The following is a 21,431-nucleotide window of genomic DNA, read 5'->3' on the forward strand; positions in this document are numbered from 1 at the left end:
ATTGGTTCAGGAGCACCCCCTGCTAGGGTCAACAGTTTATTCTGAGCAATAAGTGAAAGAAGTTAACCCTCCTGTGTTAAAAAAAAAAAAAAATTGACCGGCATGGCCGGGTGTGGTGGCGCACACTTGTAATCCCCGCGCTTGGGAGGCGGAGACAAGAGGATGGCGCAGGTTCGAAGCCAGCCGCGCTGGCGTAAGAGACCCTGTTTCCAATTTTAAAAAGTATAAAATAGGTCGGGGAGTGTAGCCCAGAGGTAGAAGGGTTTCCAGGAACCCCAGTACCACCAAAAAAAAAAAAAAAAATTGACTGTCATGAAGGTATCACTTGGTTTCGTAAGGAAGATTAGGAGAGTATTACTAAGAAGTCTAATATGTGAATGTGTTTTGTTTTTACAGATTTATCAGCAAGACTGTTGAAAGTGTAACCACCCAAGATGCCTGTCCCTCCCCCACCGGCGCCCCCACCGCCGCCAACATTCGCGCTGGTGAGTGTCTCCTCTCCGGTCACTTCTATGCATAAAGCAAGCCAAACATAGTCAAACAAGGTGCATTTGCATTCCGGTGTAGGTGTGGATACAGCATGCTTTGCCAAGGCCCGGTGTAAACCAAACCCTCAGACTCTGTGATCCAAACAACACAAAGGGTGTGTTTGGTTAACGTCTCCTGCGATGATCATGGAATGTGGAGCGTTAGGTTTCCTCGGTCTTGTCCATCCAAGGAAACTTGATGGCCCAAGACAGGTTTGCAGGAGTAGTTCTAAGGTCAGCAAGCATGTTTCCATTCATGTGAACTTAATGTCTAGTCTTTAAGTTCTAGGCAGGACCATCCAGAAGCCCAGGTTTCTGTCTGCAGTGCATCAATAAGTGTCTTCAGCCTTCTTCTTCTTCTTTTTTTTTTTTTTTTTTTTTTTTGGTGGTGCTGGGCTTCCTGGAAGCCCTTCTACCTCCGGGCTACACTCCCAGACCTATATTTTTATTTTTGGAAACAGGGTCTCTTAAGCCAGTGCGGCTGGCTTCGAACCTGCGCGATCCTCCTGTTTCCGCCTCCCAAGTGTGGGGATTACAAGCGTGCGCCACCATGCCCGGCTCCCGTACTCTTTTTGATAAATATTATTGCTGTCCTCCGCACACTGACTTTAAACCTATCCTTGCAGTTCAATGTTTACCTCCCACAGGAATTTCTTCACTGCATTGGTCCCAGTCCTTTGATAGGCCTGTTGGGGGAGCTAGTGAACCCTCTTCTAGGAAGCCACCAGGTTGGCGCCTGCAGCCTTCACTGCTGAGCATCCTCAGAGTGATGGTCCTTTCACTTTTCATATGGAGAAACTGAGGCTCAGAGAGAAAAAGTCTCTTGTTCCAGGTTTCCATGGAACACATTTATATAATTGATCTGAAGTTGGAACTTGGCTGGGAAGAACTATCGGCTAGCTCACTGCTACATAACATGTATGTGGTCCTCCGACTGCTTATTAGAATCCTGAAGGGGTAAGGACAGAGGCTGAGAGTTTTAGTTTCTATTTCTTAGTTTAGAAACAAAAAGCAATTTGATGATATCTATATGTCTGTTTCTAAAATTGGATTTTATTTGTATTTTTTAGGACTCATTCTGCTACTGCTTTACTGAAAACTATTGGCCCCAGGGTCTGCAAGAGAGTAAAGTTCTGTTGACCCTTCCTAATAGAAAAAAAATATAAATTTGTTTTTATAATAATTCATTGTTATTTTACAAAATGCCAGTCCATGATGGATTGGGGAAAAAATATTTTTAAAACTTGTCCTTTGCAGCTGGGCACAGTAGTGCATAACTGTAATCCCAGTGTTTGAGAGGCTGAGACCAAAGAGTCCCAGGTTCAAGAAGAGCCTCAACAACACAGAGAAATTCTCAGCAATCTAGCAAGACCCTGTTTTAAAAACAAAAAGTACGCCGGGCGTGGTGGCGCACGCTTGTAATCCCCGCGCTTGGGAGGCGGAGACAGGAGGATCGCACAGGTTCAAAGCCAGCCGCGCGCGCTGGCTTGGGAGACCCTGTTTCCAAATAAAAATGTAAAAATGGGTCTGGGAGTGTAGCCCAGAGGTGGAAGGGCTTCCAGGAACCCCAGTACCACCAAAAAAAAAAAAAAGTACTAGGAGTGTAGCTCAGAGTTATAATGCCCCTGGGTTCAATCCCCAGTATTACAAAAAACAAACAAAAAATCATCTTTTGCAAGGATAAGTTTGAGAAGCTTTGATCTGACTAATAGAGTGGGATTAATTTATCTACATTTCTCCAAAAGTGAGAGTTGTATACTACTGCTGAGTAGTACATGGATTTTTTTAAATGTTAGTGCTTATTTTAATGCTTAATCTTGCATATATATGTAATATATATATATATATATATATATATATATATATATAGTGTGTGTGTGTGTGTGTGTGTGTGTGTGTGTGTGTGTGTGTGTGTGTTTTACTGAGGATGAAACCCAGGGACAGTCTACCTCCAAGCTACAACCCCAGCCCTATTTTTTAGTCTTTATTTTGAAACAGGGTCTCATGAAGTTTTGGAGGGCCTAAGTAGCTGAGGCTGGCTGCGAACCTGCGATCCTCCTGTCCCAGCGCCACAAGTACTAGAATCACAAGCATGAGCCACCATCCCCGGCTTTGTATACTTATTTAATATATGTTCTAAACCTCAAACCCAGGGCTTAATAGTGAGCTAATTTAATAGAAAATATTTATCGAGAAATAGTATAGTAAGTAAAATAGTGATTTGGCTTAATGAAAAATTAAATAATCAATAATACAAGTGATATAAGAAGATGAAAAATCATGAATGTTGCACCAAAATAAAGTTTAGGAAACCTTTGTTTATACTGCCAACTCATTTGTATCCATTATTATATAACTCAAAGTGAGATCCTGGAGAAATAGGATGTAGAAAGAAGAAAAGGGGAAGGCAGGTTGGTGTCCATCATGGGACACTGCCCTGGTGGAACAACTTCACAGAGAGCCCTTGTCTGCCTCAAGCGAGAAGCCAGCCCCCGAGGAGGTCCGTGTTAACATATATTTTGGAGCAGAGCAGGTGGCTACTGACAGCTGCTGACATAATCCAGAATCATGAAGCAATCCAGAGTGGACATGTCAGTTAACCCCCAAGGCCTTAGCTTATTTTCATTCTTAAAATTAAGACCGCAGGTAATTTTTATAGCTGGATGGACTGCCGAGAAGCTCTGAACAGGCTACATCTAGAGAAGATTATGGGTGCACAGGGAAGGGGCATTTTAAAGCCCACATTTACCCTTCTGTCTGTCAGATTATAGGAAAGGCCCTGGCATCAGGTTGTGCTGGGGTTTGAATACCAGCTCCTCCCCCATCTAACTAGTGACCAGAGTAAATGATTTACCTCCCTCTGCTTCCCTTTCATTGTTCATAAAACAGAAATAATAACTCACAGGGTTGATGAGGGCTAATAAAAAAAATACACATAAAGTGCTAAAAACAGTGTCTGGCCCAGAGTAAAAGCCATGTAAGTGTTAACTCTTACTATCATAAGGAAGTCGTGTTTTATAATTTAATTGTTTCCAGATTCTCCCAACTTAACATACAGTAATTTAATGTAGCCTGCCTCAGGATTCTTCTGAGCACTCCCTCTGCCCCTAACTCTAATAATAAAAGTCTAGGTGACATATCAAGCCACACACTTCTCCAGCTCTACCTCTTGTGGTCCTGACTTGCTCATCTGAAATCACACCACTTTCAGAAGGACTAGGCGCCAGCCTTGAAGGTGCTCCCAGGTCTGAGGAAGGACCTTCAGTTTAGGAGCAGCCATACTCTCCCTGGGACCCGGCAGGGCTAAGCCAGTTCCCAGGTGTGAAGACAGACATGGGCAGACTCCTGCTTCTGAGTCAGTGTGTTGGACTCCTAATGTCCCCACTGCTAAAATGAAGCTGAAGGAACAGGATGTAACTTCACAGTAAGGAGTCTTCCCAGGAATTCTGGAAATACAAAAAAAAAAAAATACTCAAACATTTTAAAGTGGCACCTTTATCTACTCTGCAGTGTCTCTGAGTTAAGCTTTTAAAGGGACTGAAATCAGAAACACCTATGCCAAAGGGGCATGAGGGAAATTTTAGGATAATGAAAATATTTTGTATCTTGATTGGGGTGGGTGGTGATTATGATTTTATGTTTGCCAAGATTCATATAACTGTAAACTAAAAGGATGGCCTTGCTATATGTAAATTATATTTCAGTAAATCTGACTTTAAAAAGAATACATTTGCCAATGTAGTCAGAGGGGGAATTGTTTCCTAAAACTTTAGTGTTTTAGAGACCATTTTTTTCCCTTGTACCAGTTTAGTTTTAAAAGATGTCTCCAGGACACACCATGAAGAATGAAGTCTGATTGTATCTTGCAGAATCTTCTCAGACTTAAAGTTCCCCTTTCATGAATTGCTGTCTAACCCTAACCTGGATCTGTTGGTTATTGCCAGGCTTTCGTTTGAATTTCCAAGACTTTTATCAGAGACTGACTCTTCCTGCCTTAAAAATGAGTGCAGTGTACTGCTGGATCTGCTCCCAAACATCTGGATGTTAAAAGAATGACACAGAGTCTAAAACTTGTGGAGAATTTGCAGCCTAACATCAAGAACCTTAATAACAAGCTTCCAATGTTCTTACTGATCCAGCTAAGTATTATAGTGAATGACTTTAATCCAATAGCTGCATATAAGTTTGTGTGATTTCTTTTCAGGCCAATACAGAGAAGCCTACCTTGAATAAGTCGGAACAAGCCGGGAGAAATGCTCTTCTCTCTGACATCAACAAAGGGAAGAAACTAAAGAAAACAGTCACCAATGACAGAAGTGCACCAATATTGGACAGTAAGTAAAAAATCTATTTTCCATACAGATAAGTGTTTGTGGCCTAATATTCAACCCTATACCCCCTATTTCTCTCTCTTTCTTTCTTTCTTTCTTTCTTTCTTTCTTTCTTTCTTTCTTTCTTTATTTCGGGATTCACAACAGCTGCAAAGCTAGAAAAATAAGGTACTGTATCACTCATTGTAGACCACAGCTTTGGCTTGGGTTCCTCTCTAATGCTACAGGAAGCCAGTATAATAATTCTTTGTCCGAGATATACACAGCAGCAATTCTCTGGATTATTCACAGCACTTTCTGGAGATTAACCCATTGCTCCTGGCACCACAGACCAAAAGGCAGAATGAACTATAGAGAGTGCTCTAAGCTTGTAATCAAAGGATGTGGGGCCAGTCCTGGCAACACCCATCATGTGCCATCTCTGTGCCTCATCGTCTTCATTTGTGAAGCGGAGATGATACCTACTCATGAATTTCTTGCGAGCTTCAAATGAGATACTGCTTGTAAAAGCACCTTGTTTGGAAAGCGCAATTCAAATTTAAGTTATTACTACTAGGAGCTTAGAGAAAGAAGAAATGAGATTGTACCCATGCTTATCTACCCATCTGAATCAGATACTTTCTGCAACAAGGAAGGGTGTGTATAAACAAACAAACATACAATACAACAGAATGAAAAGTTACCCATGACTAGAATCGAATAAGAATTAGTAATCAGGTCTTGAGAGTCCATTCACATTCCTAGACCTTTTCTACTGCCCACCAGTTGTCACAAGGATTTGTCCTAGACCACAGATCCCACGGAGACTCAATAGGAAATACACTGACCTTTCAAATATCACCAAATGGAGCTTTGTAGACAGTGAAGAATGAGGCAGGATTTTGGCAGAGTAGAAGATTAAAAGAGCTGGGTGTGGTGGTGCACGTCTGTAATCCCAGTATTTGGGAGACTAAAACAGGAGACGCAGGTTAGTAGCCAGCCCCAGCTACTTAGTGAGACCCTGTTTCAAAACAAAATAGGGCTGGGGGTGTAGCTCAAAGGTAGAATGCCCCTGGGTTTGATCCTCAATACCCCCCACACACACAAACAGATTAAAAGTGTTTGGGGTAACCTCTGGTAAAGTTGCCTAATAGGAAGAAAAGGAAGGAGAATCAGTCAGAATTAAACGAGAATGTAGGTGCAGGAGGAAAATAGAAAAGAGGAAGAGAAAGATCAAGATAAGGCCTTTGAATGCTGCTGTTACCAGGCAAGGTATAAAAACAAGAATGCACCAGGCATCAAAAAGGGAACTATAGGGTTCTTAACTCTTGATTGATTCAGTCTGACTTTTAAGTTAAAATGTGCTTGGGCCAGAAAAGCTACAGAATTTTAGGGCAGAGGTGAATGGCTCTCTTCACTGTAAGAGGGAGTCTGGGGCTCGGAAGAGATGAGTGTGCAAGTGACACGTGCAGGCGTTGATGAATCACTGTGAATCTCACTGTGATGTATAGATACAGTGCATCAATAAAAGTACTTTTAAAAACAGGCATGCATGGGAAGTCCCCACTAATGTTGAAGAACGCTGGACCATCAGGGCCTATTCCTTCATCCACTGGTAGAAACTCACTGTGTCCTTCAAAGTCTGTGTGTTCATCCCTCTCCCCTTCAGCTGCTCAGAGATGTTTAAAAGTGTGCTGCTGCTTTTTTTTTTTTTTTTTTTTGGTACTGGGGTTGGAACCTAGGGGCATTGTATCTCCAAGCAACACCCCCAGCCCTATTTTTTAGTCTTTTTATTTTTGAAACAGAGTCTCACTGAGTTGCAAAGGGCCTCGCTAAGTAGCTGAGGCTGTCCGCGAACCGTGATCCTCCAAGTCTCCACCTCTCAAATGCTGGGATTACAAGTGTACACCACCATGCCCTGCAAAGTGTGCTTCATTTAATGGGGCAAAATAAAATGTGATGTTTCTTGCCTACACCTATAGTGGTGTCATGAGCTTTTTCAAGTGGCAGAGTTCGTAGATGATTTTGCATTTGGTTTGCATGTGAAACATCCTTTAATTGTCACAACTCTGGTGGAGGTAGCAGACCCCTAGAGGGTAGAGGCCAGAGAAGCTGTAAACATTCTTCTATAAAGACCAGGACAGCCAACCAAAACAAAGAGTTATCCAGAAAACCTATTTCATTAGGTTAATATTTCACTTTAAAATATTAGAGGCATTCTCATAAAAATCAAAAAATGGTTGCCTATAGCAGAGTCAATAATTTACATTTTTCTGAAAGTTTAGCCATCAAAGCAATGTCCTATATAAAACAGAAATAAGATGCACAACTCTGCCAGGCATGGTGGTTCACACCTGTAACCCCAATACTTGGAAAACTGAGACAGGAAGATTGCATATGTGAGGCTAGCCTTAGCAACTTAGTGAGACTCTCCCCAGCTTAGCGAGACCCTGTTTCAAAATAAAATAATAAAGCCAGGCATGGTGGCGCACACTTGTAATCCCCGCGCTTGGGAGGCTGAGACAGGAGGATCGCGCAGGTTTGAAGCCAGCCTCGCTGGCTTAAAAGACCCTGTTTCCAAATAAAATATAAAATAGGTCTGGGAGTGTAGCCCAGAGGTAGAAGGGTTCCATCCCCAGTGCCACCAAAAATAAAAAAAAAATAAAAATAATTTAAAAAATTGCCAGACATGATGGTTCACGCTTGTAATCCCAGCATTCGGGAGGCTGAGACCAGAGGATCGTGGTTCGCGGACAGCCTCAGCTACTTAGTGAGGCCCTCTGCAACTCAGTGAGAATCTGTTTCAAAATAAAGAGTAAAATATAGGGCAGGGAGTGTAGTTTGGAGGTTGAATGCCCCTGGGTTACATCCCCAGACCCGCAAAAAAGGAAGGAAGGAAGGATGGATTTAAAAAATAGGGCAAAAAATAATTTTTAAAAATGAAAAAATAAAGGGACTGGAGTGTAGCTTGGAAGTAGAAAGCCTCTGGATTCAATTACCAGTACCACAGTGGGAGAAATAAAAAAGATACACAACTCTTAGAAAAGAAGAGGCAGCCTGGCATGGTGGCTGAGACAAGGATTGCAGGTTCAAAACCAGCCTCAGAACGCCAGGTGTGGTGGCTTGCGCTTATAATCCCCACGCTTGGGAGGTGGAGACAGGAGGATCATGCAGGTTCGAAGCCAGACACCCTGGCTTAAGAGACCCTGTTTCTAAATAAAAAGTATAAAATAGATCTGGGAGTGTAGTCTGGAGGTAGAAGGGCTTCCAGGAACCCCAGTACCACAAAAATAAACAAACAAACAAAAAAAAAAACCAGCCTCAGCAATTTATCCAGACTCTCAACAACCTAGTTTCAAAGTAAAAATAAAAAGGGATGGGAGTAGAATGACCCTGGGTTCAATTCCCAGTACCACAAAAAAAGAAAAAGAAAGAAAGAAAAGAGGAGGCAAAACCTTTTTATTTACATGCTACACACACACACACACACACCACACACACACACACACACACACACGAAAATACAAGATTATAATTTTTTTGCAAATTTTAATTTAGGATATCTAGCATAGAGGCTTATTAGATATCAAATGAAATTTAATGCTAGTAATAAATTATAAAATATAACAGGAAAAATGTCCCTCCACAATTCCAACAGAAATGTATTCAGCATAACCCTAACAAGAAGCATGTGTAACATATATCATAAAAGTTCGAAAACTGGCCAGGCGTGGCGGTGCACCTTGTAGTCCCACGACTTGGGAAGCTGCGACAGGAGGAGCGTAGGTTCATGGCCAGCATCAGCCACTTAGTGAGGCCCTTTGCAACTTAGTGAGACCCTGTTTCAAAATAAAGAATCAAATAGGGCTGGGAGTGTAGCTTGGAGGTAGAATGCCCCTGGGTTCAATCCCTAGTACTGAAAAAAAAAAAAAACTCTTTTCCAAAATCCAGAAGATATTGAATGAATAGGAAAATCAACACATTTCCAAATGTGAAGTCTAAAAATCATAGAAAGGCCAGTTCTCCAATATTAATTTGTAGGTCTCATATGGTACTTATCCAAGATTCAACCTAATTTTTAGGGGTAGGACTTTAAGCAATGTTTAATCTCATAAATATAAACATACCTATATCATATATTACTAAAAGATCATTTTAAAAGGGGTGTATTATTGACTCTTAAATGTAAAATGAACATGTCAAAATTTTTATTTTACCTATTAATATGAACCAGTATGATGTTATCGGTTCAAAGAAAAATACAAAGTACCACACATATAAAGGTATATAAATGCTGAATGATGAACTAATATTTAGGTGCAAGTGGATCAATAATCAATAACATTAAATAGAAAACAGCTAATACTCAGTAATCTTTTTTTTTTTCTTTTCACTGTTACCAGAGACAGAACCTAGGGACATTCTACCTCAGAGATATAACCCCAGCCCTATTTTATTTTTATATTGAAACAAAGTCTTACTGAATTGTTGAGGGGCTCATTAAGTTGGCGAGGCTATCCTCAGTCTTCCCATCTCAGCCTCCCAAGTACTGGGATTACAAGCGTGTGTCACCATGCCTGGCTAATCTTTTTCTTTGTTTTGTTTCCCATTTCAAAATCTTTCTTTTCTTTCATTTTTGCAAATATATACAAATAAAATATTACATCTTTTCAAATTGCAATAATTTTTTAATTGTTAAAGCCTATTGTTGGACTTTATGATACTGAAATATTAAGCCAAGCCTAATGGTACATGCCTATAATCACAGTTGAGAGGCTAAGACAGGAGGATTACAGGTTTGAGGTCAGCTTCAGCAATTTACTAAGACCTTGTTTCAAAATAAAACAAAAAGGGCTGAGGGTGGAGCTCAGAGGTAGAATGCCCTGGGTTCAATCCCCAGTACAAAAATAAAATTAGGGACTGAGATGGGAGAATCACAGGTTTGACACCAGCTCACATTAGCTCAGCAGGACCCTGTTTTAAAATTAAAAAACCAGCTGAGAGGTACACCACCCCAGGCTCAAACTTTAATACTGCAGAAAATAAAAAATAATTTAAGATCAAATTAAAAGGCCATCAAATAAGTTAAGTTATATCAATGTTCTAAAATACAGTACAGCTCGTTTTCAAAGAATATTTAATGACATGAGGAATGCTAACAATAAAGTGGTGATTTTAAAAACCAGGCTTAAAAACTCCTTAGTGAGTTTGTTTATAATTCTAAGGAAAAAACATAAAATGAAAACATACTGTCAGGAAAAAATACACGTTAATAATGAATATTTCCAAAGGATAAAAGTATATTTATTCTCTTTATTCCTTTAATATTTATGCTTTATTCTTTTTACTATTTCCTTTTTTCTCTCCTTTTATTGCATTTCCCCCTCCCAGGGGCCCTCTTTCTTTGAAGATCCACTTATTTGCTAAATCTTAGGCTGTGTTAAACAAATAAATATTAACGTACACAGTTAAGTGGGATGTATGGGGATAAATCATCATCTAATATTGTTTCTTCTACCACTGGGTTTAGAACTACCTGCAGGGGAAAGAAACCCCTTTTGTCCTGACTAGGGGTTAGGAAAATTCTTAATACCTTGCATTTGAAGCAGGGCATGGCGGTGCACACCTATAATCCTGTATTTAGGAGGCTGAGGCAAGAGGATCACAGGTTCCCAGCCAGCCTTAGCAACTTAGTGAGGCTCTGCAACTTAGTGAGGTCCTAATTTCCAAATATAAAAATAAAATAGGGCCGGGAGTGTAGCTGGGAGGTAGAATGCCCCTGAGTTCAGTCCCCAGCATCACACACACACACACACACACACACACACACACACACACACAGAGCTTTTTTTTTTTTTTTTTTTGGCGGGTCTGGAGATGGAACCCAGAGGCATTTGACCTCCGAGGTACACCCCCTGCCCTATTTTTTATTCTTTTTTTGAAACATGGTCTCACTAAGTTGCGGAGTGCCTCACTAAGTAGCTGAGGCTGTCCGCGAACCACGACGATCCCCTGGTCTCAGCCTCCCGAATGCTGGGATTACAAGCGTGCGCCACCACGCCTGGCTAAGAGCCTGCATTTAAATAAAGAAATCTCAAGTGTCCAGCAGAGGACCAGGGTCAGCCAGCCCCATTTTATGGTTGTTTTGTGTTTTCCTTGGGCTGGGATTGGATAAGTCTTTGTATACATGTATTTTTCTTCTTCTGCAGAACCGAAAGGAGCTGGTGCTGGTGGCAGTGGTGGCTTTGGCGGAGGCAGCGCTGGCGGAGGAGGCGGCAGTGGCGGTGGGAGTTTTGGAGGGGGAGGACCTCCTGGGTTGGGAGGACTCTTCCAAGCTGGAATGCCGAAACTGAGATCCACAGCCAACAGGGATAATGGTACCAAGAGTTTGTTTTTTCTGATAACTGAAGAAGATGCAGGGTTTGGAGGCTTGGCAGACCTACTAGGGCCCATGCCTTTTAAAACATTTTACACTGTTTAGAATGTTACCATTTTATAAAACTCTAGATTTTGTTTTCTTTAATAGGTTTCTATAATATTTTATAGCTCTACAGAGCTATAAAATATCTGCCCAGATGTGTATGAGAAAGATACATGAGGTGTCTTTTACCCCTTTGGAAATATCTGATATGAAATACCTGTCCTCGGGGGTGACCTGTCCCTTTGAGTCCTTTCCTAAAGCGTGAGCTAGAGTGAGGCAAAAGAAGGAGCTAATGGAGCTTGCCACCCCAGAGCTCTGCCAGTCATCCAGCAAGTGCCCCTGCCTCTGAGGGGCAGCCGGCCCCGTGGTCTACACAGCACACACTTGCATGGCACTCTCCAAACACACCGTGGAGCACGTCCTAGGAAACTAGTTACACATCAGCAAGTCTTGAAGGGTCTTTTGCATGACAGACACTGGTACCTTGATGCTCGTGGTTCTAAGAATAAGTTGAGTATCCCTTAAGAAAATCTGGAGACCAAAAGTATTTTGTATTTCATATTTTGGAATATTGGCAAATACATAATGAGATATCTTGGAGATGGGTCCCAATTCTAAGCATAAAGTTTATGTATGTTTCATATATACATTATACATACAACCTGGAGGTAATTTTATAGAATGTTTTTAATCATTTTGTGCATGTAACAAAGCTTCCTGGTATGGAATTTTCTATTGGTGGTGTCATGTCAGGGCTCAGAAAGTTTCAGATTGTAGGGTTGGGGATATAACTCAGTGTGGGAGCCCTTGGCTAGCACGCATGAGGCCCTGTGGGTTCATTCCCGAGCACCATTATTTTTCTTAAGTTTAAGACTTTGGAGCATTTCAGATTTTCAGATTAGGGGTGTTTAACCTGTAGCCTATACAAGAATCAATGGAAATGGGGCCTACAGGATTGCTAGAAACCTAATGGGAGAGAAAAGTTGAGCATGGTCATGCATAAATGAGAATCCCTGCAGAGTACATGAGGCTTTCTCCTGACTGCCACAGAAGCTCAAGCTCAAGAAATATTACTGTAAGGCTTTGGGGAGGAATCTTTATCATGTTAGAAGAATTCCATTTCTAATTATGTGATCTGTTAAAATGTCTTCTGGAAAAGTGAAATTCTCACATTCATCTGAAGATAAAATCTCTGAACCGTCAGAGTTAGCTCACTATTTTGGCACTGGGTAGCCAGATCTAAAAAGAGAGAACATGAGAGAACCTATCTTGCCAAACTTGTGTTTAAATTTAAATTATTTGTTTAAAACCCACCAAAAGGATTTCAGGCTGCTGAAAAATGCATATACTCAGTGCTTTAAAAATAGGTAAAGTCAGGTGTGGTGGTGCACGCTTATAATCCCAGCATGTGGGAGGCTGAGATAGGAGGATCTTGGGTTCTCGGCCAGCCTCAGCTACTTAGTGAAGCCCTCTGCAACTTAGTGAGACCTTGTCTCAAACAAGAATTAAAAAATAGGGCTGGGGGTGTAGCTTAGAGGTAGACTGCCCCTGGGTTCAATCCCCAGTACTTAAAAAAATAGGTGAAGAGATTAAGGCAAAAACAAACAAAAAATGTAAAATAATAAAATGAAGATGAAATATAAGTTAGTGCACAGAATGATGTGACAGAAGACCTCTACCCATGTTGAAGTGGCTGGTAACTACAGCTTTAATTTGTACTTGGAAGACAGAACTTATCACAAGTTAGTGACATAGAATTATACCACCCAGTTAAGGAAAATAGAACTTCTTTTCTAATGCTAAAGTAAAAATTTAAAAAATCCCCTCTAGTGTTCATGTTACTGCACTGAATAAATCTGCCTAAGTCTTTTTTATAATACTTGGGATAAACCGAGCTCCCCTGGTAATCAAGGTTCACTGAGACCCAGCACTTGCTGGCCACTCGAGCTCCATTTCCTGTGGATTTCCCCTGCTCACTTGCACGCAGGTTTCTGCTTTTGAACTTGAAGTCCTTGCACCTCTGGTCTGCTGCCGGCAGTGCATCTCTGCCTCATCTTCCCATGTCAGGCCTCACATAGAAGAGCCATCCCCAGTCAGCCACGCGTCCTGGCTTTTTCACGCACTCTTGATTCAACAGCATATTTTATTTGTCTTTTTAGTATTTATAACTACCTGAAAATATTTATTTATAGGCTTACTATTCCTCTCTTCCATAAGAATGAGAACAACAGAGCAGGATCTTTTCTATTTTGTTTATTTCTCTATTTCTTGCATGTAGAATAATGGCTAGCAAATAGCAGGTGCTCAACAAATATTTGATGCATTAATTAGCCCATGACTTAGGAGGCAGATTTTGTTTGTTTTTGTTTTTGTGGTGCTGGGAATGAAAGCCAGAGGATTCCTAGCTCCAGGCTATACTACCAGGATTATTTAATATCTTTATTTGGAAACAGGATCTCACTAAGTTGCTGAGAGCCTCACTAAATAGCTGAGGCTGGCTTCAAACCTGTGTGATCTTCCTGTCTCAGCCTCCCAAGTGCTGGGATTACAAGCGTGCGCCACCACGCCTGGCTTGGAGGCAGATGTTTTAAGGCTAATCATTTTTTAAGAATTACCCTGGGTTTCAAGAGATGCTGGAGGGGTATGTTGACATTTTCCTCCTTTGTTTCCCCTTTTAATTCCATTTAACTTTGCTTTATTGGTTGAACCAAATAGCTAATAGGGTTGTTATATCCTGTCAATTTGAAATGAAAGTTGACCCAGTAGGGGAAGAAGAGTTATGTCATTGTCTACATCTTCACAGTGGTGTTGATTCTTTCAATTAAACTTTGTCTAGCAGTTTCTTTCTTAGTTCTTTCTTAATATACTGTCATAACTTTTCAATCAAAGATTTTCCCCATTTGGGGGCATTTCTTTTCAAAGGTACTACTTAAGCCCTGCATATGGAAATTTATATTGGGATGACTAATTTTTTCACCTAAGATGTCTGAATTATTTTTCCAACCTGGGAGATACAAGGGCCAGGGTAGAAGAATGGAAATAGGGATAAATGAACATTGTTAGCAGAAATCATATCTACCCAGCCATCTTTTTCTTGTTCTCTCACAATGAATAGGGACTTCCCCAGAACATAGCTGCATCCTGGCTTTTGTCCACAGTTAATGCTAGGAGATCTCTCTAAAACCCTTTTGATGGCTTGTAATACCTGGAATCAGAAGGTAAACAGAGAGCTGTGGTCTATTCCTCTGCCTCCAGTAAGACCACAAAAACCCAATTTATATAAAGAAAAGTTATTTATATTTTATAGCCCCCTTGGAGAGGACTTCCAAGGAGCTGGGAATATATCCCAGGTCTCTGATTTCTTTATTGTTTCTAATTGTCTAACTGGATATCTGTTCCCCTGTTCTTTAGATTCTGGAGGAAGCCGACCACCAATTTTGCCACCAGGAGGAAGATCTACATCTGCCAAACCTTTTGTACCCCCTGGTGGCCCAGGGAGGTTTCCGGTGCCTTCTCCAGGCCATAGAATTGGCCCCCCAGAGCCTCCGAGGAACCGAATGCCTCCCCCAAGGCCTGACATGGCCTCAAAACCTGATAGTCTTCCCCCTCCAGTACCTAATACACCAAGACCCATTCAATCAAGTCTTCATAACCGGGGGTCCCCCCCAGTGCCAGGAGTCCCCAGGCAGCCCAGTCCCGGGCCTACTCCTCCTCCATTCCCTGGAAACAGAGGTGCTGCTTTTGGCGGAGGCTCCATACGCCAGTCACCCTCAGGCTCCCCACTGCCCTTCTCCAGCAGGCCTCCCCTGCCTCCTACCCCAAGCAGGGTCTTGGATGACAAGCCCCCTCCTCCACCTCCTCCAGTGGGCAACAGGCCGTCCATCCACCGGGAAGTGGTGCCACCTCCTCCTCCTCAGAACAACAAGCCTCCAGTGCCTTCTACCCCACGGCCTTCCTCCTCCTCCCAAGCCCCACCTCCACCGCCGCCACCCAGCAGGCCTGGCCCACCCCCACTGCCGCCAGGTTCCAGTGACGAAATCCCAAGGCTCCCACAGAGGAATGTGTCCCTCACTTCGTCTGCACCTCCCTTACCCTCACCAGGCCGTTCGGGCCCTCTTCCTCCCCCTCCCAGTGAGAGGCCCCCTCCTCCTGTAAGGGACCCACCGGGCAGATCAGGTAAGACGTGGGGGAGTTGTTGCCTTAAAACTCAGCCTGCCCAGTTGTCACTAAGAACCCACACAGGAAGGAATACAGTCAAAGCCTAAGTAAACACACTAGTGATGCTGTGTGTATGATGTCATCATGACCCCGTGTAAACCTCTGAGGAGGAGGAACTGACATCTCAGTTCATATTTTAGATGTGAGAAGAATGGGTAACCACCCAGTACATGGCCACAGAGAGTCAGCAAAGAGACTGGTCCTTTCATCTCTCATGTCCAGGTGCACCTGCAACTCTGCCGTCCTGCCTCCAACCAAGCTCAGCCATCTTAGTTGGGAGTAAATTCTCATCTCCTGTAGGAGGGCCCCATGGTTCCAACAAGAAGGGCAGTTACGTCAGTACTAGTGAACATCTGTACTTCTCTAATGCACTTTGATGCCACTTCTCTGCTCCTTAAAGACAAACATTAAAAAGTTCTTTTTGTCCTTTGTGAACATACCTGGCACATAAATCCCTTGAAGAATCAAAGGTATAGGCCTTCTTTTCATAAAAGTGCTCATAGTCATAAACCCCAAATCTGCATGTTGGGTTGGTGATGTAACTAAGTGTTTGCCTACCATGCATGAGGTCCCAGCCCGGGGGGTGGGGGGTGTGTGCATCCTACTTCATGAATGAAAGCACCTGCCAAAGCCCACGTGTGCCCTCTGTCTTGTGCTGAGAAACAATCTGAGGGAAGAATTTTCAGAGTATGATATGAAATGTGCGAATTCACTAGAATTCTCTCTCTTTCTCCTAATTATAATAGGCATTTTAGTAGAATGCATATACTTAAAAATTACCTAAAAGGCAGTGTAGTCTCACATCAAAAGGTAGTTCAGAGTGTTAGTGACATTCACGCACCCAGTGTTTGGTGAGCTACCCCAGCTCCCTCCGAGTCCCGCCCCTTCCCCATACGTGATGCTTGCCCTGGCAGTGGAATTCTCGCTTAGGTACGTGGCGTGGACGGAAGTGCCTCTTTTGTGAATTCCCCCTCCCCCTCATCACCACCTTTCTGTGGACCACCTCCCTCGCTCCACTGGACTTTACCCTCCTTTATCTAAATCCTGCTTGTATCCCAATTACTCCCCAGGTTCCACGTATGAGAGAACATATAACCTTTTGCTTTCTGAATACATTTTCACTTATGTGGGTTTTGTTTTGTTATCTTTTGTTTTTCAGCTCTGGGGATTGAACCCAAGGACCCTCTATTACTAAGTTACAAATCCAGCTCTTTTTATTTTTTATTTAGAGACTGGGTCTCACTAAATTATCCAGGGTGGCCTCAAACTTGCAATCCTCCTGCCTCAGTCTCCCAAGTAGCTGGAATTCCAGGTGTTTGCCACTGCACCTGGCTTTTGCAGAGGTTATTGGTGGATTCATTAGAACCGTCTACTTTTTGTGTGTGTATGTGGGATACTGGGATTGAACCTAGGGCCTTGCACATCCTAAGCAAACACCGAGCTATATCTCCCAGCCTTTTAATTTTGAGAGTGGGTGTCACTAATTTGCTCGGGCTGACCTCGATTTTGCAGTCCTCCTGCCTCAGCATCTGGAGTGACTGCTATTACAATCATGTGCCACCACACCCAGCTGAGAACCATTTACTTTTAAATTTAATAATACATTATTATTTAATACATTATTTAATAATACATACCTCATCATGTCTGGAAATAGGGTATTTTTTATTTAGGAGAAGTTAACTGATCTTCAGCCTATGACCTTAGGAATCTAATAAATATCATTCTTGAAACCTCAAACTTGACTACATACTGAAATTACCTGGGGATTTTTAAAAACACACAAGCCTGGGATCCTTCCCAGAGATTTCTACTATAAGTGGTCTGGAATGAAAACTGGGTATCATGATATTTGAAAGTTCCTCAGTAATTGTAATATGCAGCAGAGTTTAAAAATCACTCCTTCAGCTGTGCATGGTGACTCACACTTGTAATCCCAGTACTTGGGGTGATGACCAGGATATTGCAGGTTCAAAGCCAGCCTCAGCAACTTAGTGGGCCCTTAGCAACTTAATGAGACTCTGTTTAAAAAAAAAAAAAAATAGGGCTGGGCGTGGTGGTGCACGCTTGCAATCCCAGCATTTGGGAGGCTGAGACTTGAGGATCACTGTTCGCAGACAGCCTCAGTTACTTAGTGAGGCCCTCTGCAACTCAGTGAGACCCTGTTTCAAAATAAAGAATAAAAAATAGGGCAGGAGGTACAGCTCAGAGGTAGAATGCCCCTGGGTTCCATCCCCAGACTCAGAAAAAAAAATTAAAAATAAAATAGGGGTATAGCTCAGGGGTATAATCTCCTTGGGTTCAACCCCCTCTACAAAAAAAAAAAAAAAAAGAAAGAAAGAAAGAAAAGAAAAAAGAAAAAGAAAAGAACCATGCCTTCAAACTGCTACACCACAGAGAGTTGACTACAAATATTAAAAAGTTACTAGTCTATTAACTCTGACCCCTAGACGTGGTGGCATCTCCTTGAGATTTTTTTCAGTAGACAAATGAAGTAGTCAGATGAATGAAGTCTGATGATTTTCTTCTTATTCAACATCTATGACTTTTCCTGAGAAGTGACTGAGGACTTTTTCACATGGCTCTACAAATGAATAAATGAACAGATTAAACCTCCCCAAACCTGACAGGCAGTGACATATAACATGTATTGTTTCTTTTGATTAAATAAGTGACACCTGTTTTAGAAATAGAGATAAGTATACAGAAAATTAAAAATATCAAAAGTTCTACCACCAGAAATAATCATTTATATATAATTATTTTAGTCTTTTAAAATTCATATATTTTTGCAGCTTTGGTATCATACTACATTTATTGTATAGCAATTTGCCTTTTATTTATCAATATCTCATTAACATTTTCTGATATGATTATTCTCCTACAGCCTAATTTTTTGTGTGTGGTACTGGGGATTGAATCCAGGGGGGACAGGGGAATTGTGCCTCTGAACTATACCACCAAACCCATTTCTTATTTTTTATTTTGAAACAGGGTCTTGCTAAGCAGCTGACGCTAGCCATGAACCCAAGATCCTCCTGTCTCAGCTTCTCAAGTATTGAGATTACAAGTGTTTGCCCGGCTTACAGCCTAATTTTTAATGGTTGTATAATATTAGACCCTACAAATGAACCTTGATGTATTAAACCAGACCCTCCACTCCATTATATGGGCTATCTCTAGATTTTTGCTGATGCAGATAATGCAGTGAAGCATCCTAGTAGCTAAATATTTAAAGAACAAAATACACCTCTCTATGTAGAATTTCTTTTATTACTTTTAATGGTGCATTGTAATTTTACAAGATAGTGAGATTCATAGTGGCACCTTCATATATGCACAGAACGTTATTTGGATGGCTTTCTTCCCCATACCTCCCCGTGCCCTCCCCTCTTTCTTCCCCCATCTCCTCCCATTACTGGTCTCTCCTAATTTTCATGAGATTCCTCTTCTTTTTTATATATATTCTTTTTTCTTTCACATATAAGAAAACATGTGGCACTTGATTTTTGGCATCTGGCTTGTCTCACTTAACATGATGTTCTCTGGTTTTATCATTTTTCTGAAAATAGCATAATCTTGTTCTTTATGACTGAATAAAACTGTTGTATGTATATGCCACACTTTCTTATCCATTCATCTGTTGATGGACACTTAGGTTAGTCCCATAACTTGGCTGTTATGAGTCATGTTGCTATAAGCATGGTATATATGTATCACTATAGTATCTGACTTTAATTCTTTTGGAAAGGTGCTGAGGAGTCTATAATTAAGTCATAGAGTGGTTCCATTCCTTGTCTTTTGAGGAAGCTCCATACTGGTCTCCATATAGTGGCTATACTCACTTAAAATCCTACCAACCCTGTAAGTGTTCCTTTTTCCCCACATCCTCACCAGCATTTAACTGTGCTTTGAATTCTTGATGATTGCCATTCTAACTGGAGTTAGATGGAATCTCAGTGTAGTTTTGATTTGCATTTCCCTGATTACTAAAGATGCTGAATCTTTTTTCACATATTTGCTCACTACTTATATATTTTCTTTTGAAAATGTCTAGTTAGTTCAATTGCCTATTTATTGATTGGGTTGTTTTTGATGTTAAGTTTTCTGAGCACTTCATATATTATACATATTAATCCTTTGTCAGAGGAGTAGCTGGCAAATATTTTCTCTCATTCTGTAGGCTCTCCGTGCTCTTGGTCATTTCCTTTGCTATGCAGAAGCTCTGTGTGTGTGTGTGTGTGTGTGTGTGTGTGTGTGTGTGTGTGTTACTGGGGATGGAACCTAGGGGCTTTCTACCTCTGGGCTACACTCCTAGACCTATTTTTTTTTAATATTTTATTTGTAAACAGAGTCTTACTAAGTTGCTGGGAGTCTTGCTAAATAGCTGAGGCTGGCTTCAAACTTGCGTGATCCTCCTGGCTCAGCCTCCCAAGTACTGGGATTACAAGCATGTGCCACCACACCTGGCTATGCAGAAACTTTTTAACTTGATGCCATCTCATTTATTGATTCTTGGTTTTATTTCCTGAGCTTTAAGTGTCTTATTGAGGAAGCCTCTGCCTATTCCTATTACGTTGGTGAGTTGGTCCTGTATTTTCTTCTAGTAATTGCAGTTTCTGGTCTAATAGGTCTTTTCTCCATTCTTTTTTTCTTTTTCTTTTTGGTGGTACTGGGGGTGGAATCCAGAGGATTTCTACCTCTGGGCTATACTACCAGACCTATTTTATATTTTATTTGGAAACAGGGTCTCACTAAGTTGCTGAGAGCCCCACTAAGTAGCTGAGGCTGACTTTGAACCTGTGCGATCCTCCTGTCTCAGCCTCCCAAGAAGAGGGATTACAAGCGTGCACCACCACGCCCGGCTCTTTTCTCCATTCTTGAGTCGATTTTTGCACAGGGTGAGAGATAAAGACCTAGTTTAATTCTTCTGTATATAGATATCCAGTTTTTGCCACATCATGTATTGAAAATATTTTTTTCTTGAATGTATGTTTTTGGCACATTGTCAAGGATCATCTGGCTGTAATTGTGTGGATTTGTCTCTGTAGCTTCTATTTCATTGATCTATGAGTCTGCTTTTATAACAATACCATGATGTTTTTTTTTTTACTGAGGCTTTGTCAAATTATTAGTTTTTATTTTTATTTATTTAATTGTGTGTGTGTGTGTGAGAGAGAGAGAGAGAGAGAGACAGACAGACAGACAGACAGACAGACAGACAGACAGACTGGGAATTAAACCCAGGGGCATTCTACCTCTGAGCTACACCCCCAGTCTTATTTTATTTTTTATTTTGAGACAGTCTTGCTAAGTTTCTCAGAGTCTTGCTGGGGGTGATTGTGAACCTGTGATCCTCCTGTCTCAGCCTCACAAGTACTAGGCTGAGTGTGTGTCACCACACCTGGCTCTGCAGTATAATTTAAAATAGATTATTATGATGCCTCGAGTATTGTTTTTATTTCTCAGAATTGCTGTGATTGGTCTGGGTCTTTTGTTCTTCCACATGAACTTTAGTACTGTTCTTTTTTAGTTCTGTGAAGAATGTAATGGATATTTTGGTAGGGGTGGAACTGCATCTGTAGATCTCTGGTAATACAGCCATTTTGACATTCATTCTGCCTACATAGAGACATGGGAGTTCTTTCCATAGAGGTGAAATTTCTGGGTCGGTGGTTGCACATAGCAAACTATGAATTTCATAGGACTACCAGATTGCCTTTCAGAAACTCCCTGATGTACATAATATACATTAAGAAACATCTCAATCACTAAGCCAAACATGAAAAGGAGGGGGGAGGAGGAAATGGGGCGGGAACTGGGTAAGGGCTAATTGGATGTGTGTGCATGTGTGCCTATACCATCTTGTACTGCACTAAGATGTATGACTACAATGCACCAGTAAAAAATAAAATAAAAAAGAAAGTTCCTTTCAGTTTATATACCACAAGGAGC

At 41.4% G+C, this 21,431-nt stretch overlaps 1 protein-coding gene across 2 annotated transcripts in view; it reads left to right on the forward strand.

The window, feature by feature from the left end:
- Nucleotides 1-219: 219 nt before the first annotated feature.
- Nucleotides 220-21,431, forward strand: part of WIPF1 (WAS/WASL interacting protein family member 1) — a gene marked incomplete at its 3' end in the record, with an annotated part of 28,115 nt that continues 6,903 nt past the window's right edge. Inside the window, exons 1-4 of one of the 2 annotated variants that reach the window (XM_080690343.1) lie at nt 220-485; nt 4,732-4,861; nt 11,047-11,214; nt 14,670-15,434. In XM_080690343.1, the coding sequence (XP_080546469.1) occupies nt 435-485; nt 4,732-4,861; nt 11,047-11,214; nt 14,670-15,434 (1,114 nt within the window). In that variant the 5' untranslated portion in view covers nt 220-434. The remainder of the gene's footprint in view (nt 486-4,731; nt 4,862-11,046; nt 11,215-14,669; nt 15,435-21,431) is intronic. The other variant, XM_080690344.1, reaches the window with a different exon arrangement.

The sequence above is a fragment of the Muscardinus avellanarius genome (genome assembly GCF_963383645.1).
Source record: "Muscardinus avellanarius genome assembly, chromosome: 2".
Taxonomy (NCBI): Eukaryota; Metazoa; Chordata; class Mammalia; order Rodentia; family Gliridae; genus Muscardinus; species Muscardinus avellanarius.